Source organism: Protobothrops mucrosquamatus, unplaced genomic scaffold, assembly GCF_001527695.2.
Source record: "Protobothrops mucrosquamatus isolate PMUCROS unplaced genomic scaffold, P.Mucros_1.0 scaffold_37, whole genome shotgun sequence".
NCBI lineage: Eukaryota > Metazoa > Chordata > Lepidosauria > Squamata > Viperidae > Protobothrops > Protobothrops mucrosquamatus.
In genome coordinates, this window is record NW_015386113.1 from 24,033 (window position 1) to 30,926 (window position 6,894).

A 6,894-nucleotide genomic window follows, 5' to 3' on the forward strand; every position below is an offset into this window, starting at 1 on the left:
GATAGATAGATAGATAGATAGATAGATAGATAGATAGATAGATAGATAGATAGATAGATAGATAGATAGATAGATAGATAGATGAATGATAGGTAAGACTTGTTTGAGCTGTGGCACCGGAAAGGGTCCTGCATGTTTCTTGGACAGCACAGGTGACCAACAAACAAGTATTGGAGCACATAACACCAGACAGGTCACTGGAAGGCAAAATTACAAAACTGCACCTCATTTATTTTGGCCATGTCATGTGTGGGAATTCACTGGAGAAAGCAATTGTGTTGGGAAGAGTAAGTGGTAAAAAGGAAACCAGGACATCAAAGAACACGGTGGCTGGACACCCTCAAAGCTGACACTAGTCAGAGCACAGAACAACTCATTGAAGTAATGCAAGATCGGAAGATGTGGAGAGACCTGGCCCATAGAATCGCCAAGAGTCGGACACAACTAAATGGGTAACATCATCATCACCACCACCATCATCATCATCAAATAAATAATCAGACAGTTTAATTATGCTTGTGTAGATTTCCCCCCCCTCATTTTTTAAATATTGGGATACAGGTAGTCCTCAATCTCTGATCACAATGGGGACAAGAATTTCCACAAGTGCGTTGCACCCAATCTTATCAAAACTAAAGAATTTTGGTTTTTTTGCAAGATCGTCAAAACCATGTGAGTAGTTTCATGCTTTCTCCCCATTGCTGTAGTGACCCTGAAACTCATCCACCCAACGCATATTACTCAAGCTCTAGACAGGAAATCACGTTTGGGAAAGAGTCCAAATATAAAACAGTCCACCAACTCACTTTGCCATCTGCGATAGCGACCTCACCCATTTCCTCTGTCCTCTGGTTCGACCAGGATGACAGGACGTTTGTGCTACCGTACCTGGAAGATTTCCATCTTTATCTGCATCGTCTAAAGTCGCTCCCCATCTGACCACAAACTGGAGGCAGCCCAGCCGGCCGTAGAAAGCAGCGTTGTGTATAGGTTTCCAGTCATTCTTATCAGAAGCGTTGACATCCTGGTTTTTAAGATGGAAGGAAGCCAACATTTCAGAGGAAGTTGTGTGCGGTAGGTGAAGAGGGTAAACACAGGAGCTTAAAAAAAAGGCTTGTGTTTCTTGGATCGTATGGTTTAGCTGTTTCTTCCTCCTCGCCTTGAGGCACAAAGAATCAGGACCATAAGCTAAGTTGCAGTTCAGAAGATTTATTGCTCAAGAACCTAGTCAACTAAAGTTCAGTGCTAAATTGACGCCAGATCAGGGTCAAATTCAAATTTATCAGCAGATAAATTCAAGAGGGGTTGGACTTAGGCTACAGATAGTCCTCAACTTACAACGATTCATTTAGTGACCGTTTGAAGTTACAACGGCACTGAAAAAGTGACTTTTTCACACTCATGACAGTTGCAGCATTCCCGTGGTCACACGATCAAAATTCAGATGCTTGGAAACTGGCTCGTATTTATGACGGTCACAGGGTCCCCCGGAGGTCACGTGATCCCCTTTTGAAACCTTCTGACAAACAAAGTCAACGGGGAAGCCAGATTGAGTTAATAGCTGTGTTACTAACTTAACAACTGCAGTAATTCATTTAACAATTGTGGCAAGAAAGGGCATAAAATGGGGCAAAATTCACTTCACAAATGTCTCGCGTAGCAACAGAAATATGGGGCTCAACTGAGGTCGTAAGTCAAGGACCAACTGTATTTGTGACAATGTAATGACTGTAGGCTAATGACTCGCTTAACTCCGCCCCCCCAGTTCTGTCTGCTCTTCTGTTAAGATATTTAATTTAATAGCTGGAACAGTAAAGTGTCTAACGGGCCAGAACACCCAGTTGTAGTTGATTGGCTGGAGAGTCCAGGTTCCTGCATGAGGCAATCTATGTTATGATTGGTTGCTGGGTATAAAAGGGGAGTTTCCCTTTTTCCCGCCTTTTTCTTCTGTGTGTTCTGTATGCTGTTCTGTGATTTGCCTGACGTGTTACCTCATGATGTAGTGATGTGCTTGACTATCTTACTTGATATAAAAATATATTTATATATAAAACTACAAGTCTCTAACTTCATTTGGACACTGGCTGTGCACTTCCCCGACATCTTCCCCTACATCTAGCAATATTATCTTACTCCTTTCTTGCTTAGCTTCTAAGTGACCATTGGTGACTTTTCTATGGAATCAAATTAGCATCGATTCAAGTTTGAATTCCACAGTAAATAAGGGCTTCAAATTTTGTTCAGGAGATGGCGGCTGTACTGGATCTGGGTGACAACATAACCACAGGAAAACCACAAAGTGAAAAATATCTGCGATGAAAATTAAATTACTGTTAGTCAGTAAAACTATTAACCATTGTGCTTAATATCCATTCCACTTATCTCTCAAATGAGTGACTTCATAGCTTGGGTAATGGTATGTGAGAATAACCTTGATAGATGAGGAGGGGAGGAGATATTGCCTAGGAAACAATTAGATAAAGAGAAGGGCAGCCCACAACTGAATAATGGGCAAAGAAACATAGAAACCAAGTTATCAGGCAGTAAAAGAGACGGTGGTAGATTTGTATCTTCTGGTTTTCAAGATACTATTAAAATAGCCTTACAATAAAGTAAGGATTTTGTCATGTTTCCTGTCTGGTCTACTTTGGAGGCTGACAACAGAACACAAATTACTCTTATGAAGCAAACACGAGAATATGGGAAAAACAGATGGAATTTCTTTCTAGCTTGACCTCCAAATATAAAAAGTAGAGATTGTCTCCACAGGAAGACAATCAAAAGTCAAGATCACAATCAGGCAATCTGCAGGATTCCATTGTGTGCTTGTGACTGCCATCTGGACTTTTTTGACTACCCTTAGAGGCACCCCTGTTGAAGAATTATGAAGACATAATTGTTATGAAAGACTCAGAGCAAAATAATAATAATAATAATAATAATAATAATAATAATAATAATAATAATAATAATAATAATAATAATAATAATAATAAAGTTGGAAGGGATCTTGGAGGTCATCTAGTCCAACCCCCTGCTCAGGCAGGAAACCCTATACCATGTCAGACAAATGGCTGTCCAGTCTCTTCTTAAAAACTTCCAGTGTTGGAGCATTCACAGCTTCTGGAGGCAGGTTGTAAGTGAATTATGCCTATTCCTACCAGGAGTAACACCAAAAAAATGACATTTCTTACCACCCCACTCCGGAGTATGGTTTGTAAAGTGAATGAGTGTCCATGGGTCGCTGCAAGATGTGCTGGAGTACACCCGAAGTCATCTGGAACGCCTAGATTCACAGCATTGAGTTGAAGGGCCTGAGAAAATACATACATATATACATACTACATACATACATATATACACACATATATAGGTGCTTTTTCAAGAGGCAACTGGACTTTCTTGTTTTTCTTTGAAGACATTTCACTTCTCATCCAAGAAGCTTCTTCCGCTCTGATTGCATGGTGGGGAGTGGAAGGATTTATACTCCTTGCAGACAGCTGGTCATTTGCATTCTTTTGAAGGGTCATTGAGGCCACTTGGAGGTTTGTCTGTGTCCTCCGGGTCACCTGAGTACTGCAAATGGGTGTGGAGCCTTCTTAGAACTGATGAATGGACTGTGTTGTGGAGATGCAGAAACATCCTGCAGAAAGCACAGCTCCACACACAGTCCTTTCACTAGTTCTAAGAAGGCTCCACACCCATTTGCACTACTCAGGTGACCTTGAGGACACAGATAAAACTCCAAGTGGCCTCAACGATTTCAGTCTCCATCAGTATAAAACAGAGGTCTTCAAACTTGATCCTTTTATGGCTTGTGGACTTCAAGTCCCAGAATTCCTCAGCCAGCATGCCTGGCTGAGGAATTCTGGGAGTTGAAGTCCACAAGTCATAAAAGGGCCAGGTTTGAAGACCCCTGATATAAAGTATAAGAACTGACAAATTTCACTGAAGCAAAGTTTAAAATTTAAAATCTGGTATGGGATCATCCTTCTAAAACTACAATATCACCAGGTAATATATATTCTTCATATACAGACAAGCTGCAGATTTGGAGATATAACATAATCTTCACATCTTTGACCATTAACGTCCTCCCAAGAACCTGATTTATTTAGTATGGCTCTCTAATCCACTGTTTCTCAAAATTAGTGGCTTTAAGACGTTCCCATAATTCCCCAGATAGAAGGCTGATTGGGGAATTCTGGGAGTTGAAGTCCACGCATGTTACAGCTACTAAGATTGAGAAACGCTGCTCTAGCCACACAAAAAACATTGTAGTTGACAGCTGAGAAATGTACAGTGCCTGTCGTAGAAATTAACTTGGAACAAATATGTCCTTTCGTTCCAAATAAGTCGTGATTTTAATTAAACCAGTTTAATCCTTAAACTGGATTACATGGAGACACTCACCTGCATGCAGGCATCTTGGCCTCTAATTGCAGCCAGATGAGCGGCTGTCCAGCCTCTTACAGTCACTGCAGTCTGATCGGCTCCATGCCAGAGAAGCCAGTGAAGACACTAGCAAATAAGTACACACACTTTAGATTACTATTATGTTGAAGGAAAAATCTTCATCAGGGTCCAGTCCGAGCTGGGAATAAACAACAGGGCAACTGCTTTAGAAAGAAGTTTGTAGTTTATTGGAGAGGAAAGCCAGACAGAAAGACGGCTCTGGGAAAAAACTGACCACATGTAGTAGGGAGTGGGTTTTTATACCTTCTTGGGCTTTTGTTTGGAGTTGTTCCTGTGGCATGAACTTTGACCTGAGTCTGAATGTGCCTTTCTGGTATTCTGATGGTGGTGGGTTAATCCTATTATGTCCCAAAGGTCATATCCTGCTTCCCTAAGCCTGTGGCTGATGACTGTTGGGTTTTTTTTGGTGTCAGGGATTGTTGATTCTAGGGATCTTTCTAATTCCAGCTTCCTGACGCCAATCTTTCTGACAAGATTATCATATCTGCATTTCTGCAGACCTGGTTTCTGTCTGGGGCAGAGAGACTTTGGGGGGGGGGGTTGGTTTCTGCTTTTAAAATCCTTTGGGGAAATATATTCTGCCTTTTTAATATTTCCCAAAATATTTCTTTCTCTGGATTCTTCCCACAATTACAGTCACTATTTCCCATTTCATTGCTTGGCAACATCAGCTGTTTTTACACTACATAATCAACCAGGTCAGTTAAAGACCTAATGGCTGAGTTGCAAAACAAGCTAATCTAGTTTAAACTTCCTTCTAGGTCAGGGATGGTCGGGGTGTTCAGGAATTCTGGGAACTGAAGTCCACAAGACTTAGAGGGTGCATAATATAGCAGTGGTTCTCAACCTTTTCTTCACTATGGTCCCTTTTAAATACCTTTTGTGGCCACAAACCATGGCCACAGATCCCCAAGACTTAACTCAAGATTTAAATAATAGCATTTTTTCAAGCTTTCATGGACCCCCCCCCCCCCCGTGACAATATCGTGCCCTCCTCCCAGCAATCTGAGGACCACAGGTTGAGAACCATTGGCATATAGCAATAACAGTAACACTTAGACTTATATACCGCTTCACTGTGCTTTACAGCTCTCTCTAAGTCAGTGATGGCGAACCTTTTAGAGACCGAGTGCCCAAACTGCAATCCAAAACCCACTTATGTATCGTCAGGTGCTGGGTGTGTGTGTGTGGCCAATTGGGTGGGTGTGGCCCATTGGGTGAATGTGGCTGAGGTGGTAACAACAGACTGGGTGGGATTAAAAAGTTCAATCAATCAATTCCAACTTTGCGAGATCTTTTTTTTCCCCGCGAGAAGTTGAAATTGATTGATTGATTGAACCTTTTTTTTTTTTTTTGCACACAGCGGTGGTGGCCTAAAGTGAAAAGGTTTTACAAAACCCAGCTAACGGCTGAGGACTGGGGCGACAGCGTGGGTGCCCACAGAGAGGGGTCTGCGTGCCACCTCTGGCACGCATGCCATAGGTTCGCCACCACGGCTCTAAGTGGTTTACAAAATCAGCAAAATTTGGGCACTTGACAACTAGAAATATATTTATGACAGTATCGGGGTCATGTGACTATGATTTGTAGCCTTCCTAGCTGGTTTCCAACAAGCCAAGTTAATGGGGGGGACAGCCAGATTCACTTAATGATCACACAATTCAGTGAACAACTGGAGTGATTCGCTTAGCGACGGCAGCAAAAAAGGTCATAAAATGGAACAAACCTCACTGAGCAACTACTTAGCAGCAGAAATTTTGGACTCAACTGTGGTTGCAAGTCAAGGGCGACCTGTATTCATTTCTTTATATAAGCATTCACTCACTCCTTCGCTCATTCATCCATTCTTTTCAGTTTGGAAGAATACAGTGCCACGTTGGATGGTGTCTTACCTCCAGACTTCCAGAATGGGCTGCCCAGTGCAGAGGTGTAAACTTATAGACTGGATCCACCTCATTAATGCTGATACCAAAGGTCACCATTTCGTCCAGTTGTTTGATGTTCCCAGTTTTGACAGCCTCGTGAATGGTTCTGCACTTTGGCTTTTTGGGCCTGTCTGCAGAAGAGCAATGGGACACCGACTCAGAGTAACAGAATAACAGAGTTGGAGGGGACCTTGGAGGTCTTCTAGTCAGACCCTCTGCTCAAGCAGGAGACCCTACATCATTTCAGACATTTCCCTCCATCTACGTGGAGGGAAGAAACCAGTGGGGTACCACAAGGTTCTGCCTTAGGTCCAGTACTCTTCAATATCTTCATAAATGACTTAAATGAGAGAATAGAAGGGAAACTCATTCAAACCTGGAATTAAGGAGAAACTTCCTAACAGTGAGGACAATTAACCAGTGGAACAGCTTGCCTCCAGAAGTTGTAGGTGCTTCATCACTGGAGGCTTTTAAGAGAAGATTGGAAGCCACT

At 42.2% G+C, this 6,894-nt stretch overlaps 1 protein-coding gene across 1 annotated transcript in view; it reads right to left on the bottom strand.

Annotated features, from left to right (window-relative positions):
* LOC107282624 (ankyrin repeat domain-containing protein 42) overlaps positions 1–6,566 on the bottom strand; it is a gene marked incomplete at its 5' end in the record, with an annotated part of 21,874 nt that extends 15,308 nt beyond the window's left edge. Inside the window, 4 exons of the mRNA XM_015810435.1 lie at positions 889–1,024; positions 3,195–3,314; positions 4,414–4,521; positions 6,369–6,566. Of these exons, the coding sequence (XP_015665921.1) occupies positions 889–1,024; positions 3,195–3,314; positions 4,414–4,521; positions 6,369–6,566 (562 nt within the window). The remainder of the gene's footprint in view (positions 1–888; positions 1,025–3,194; positions 3,315–4,413; positions 4,522–6,368) is intronic.
* Between the last annotated feature and the right edge of the window lie 328 nt (positions 6,567–6,894).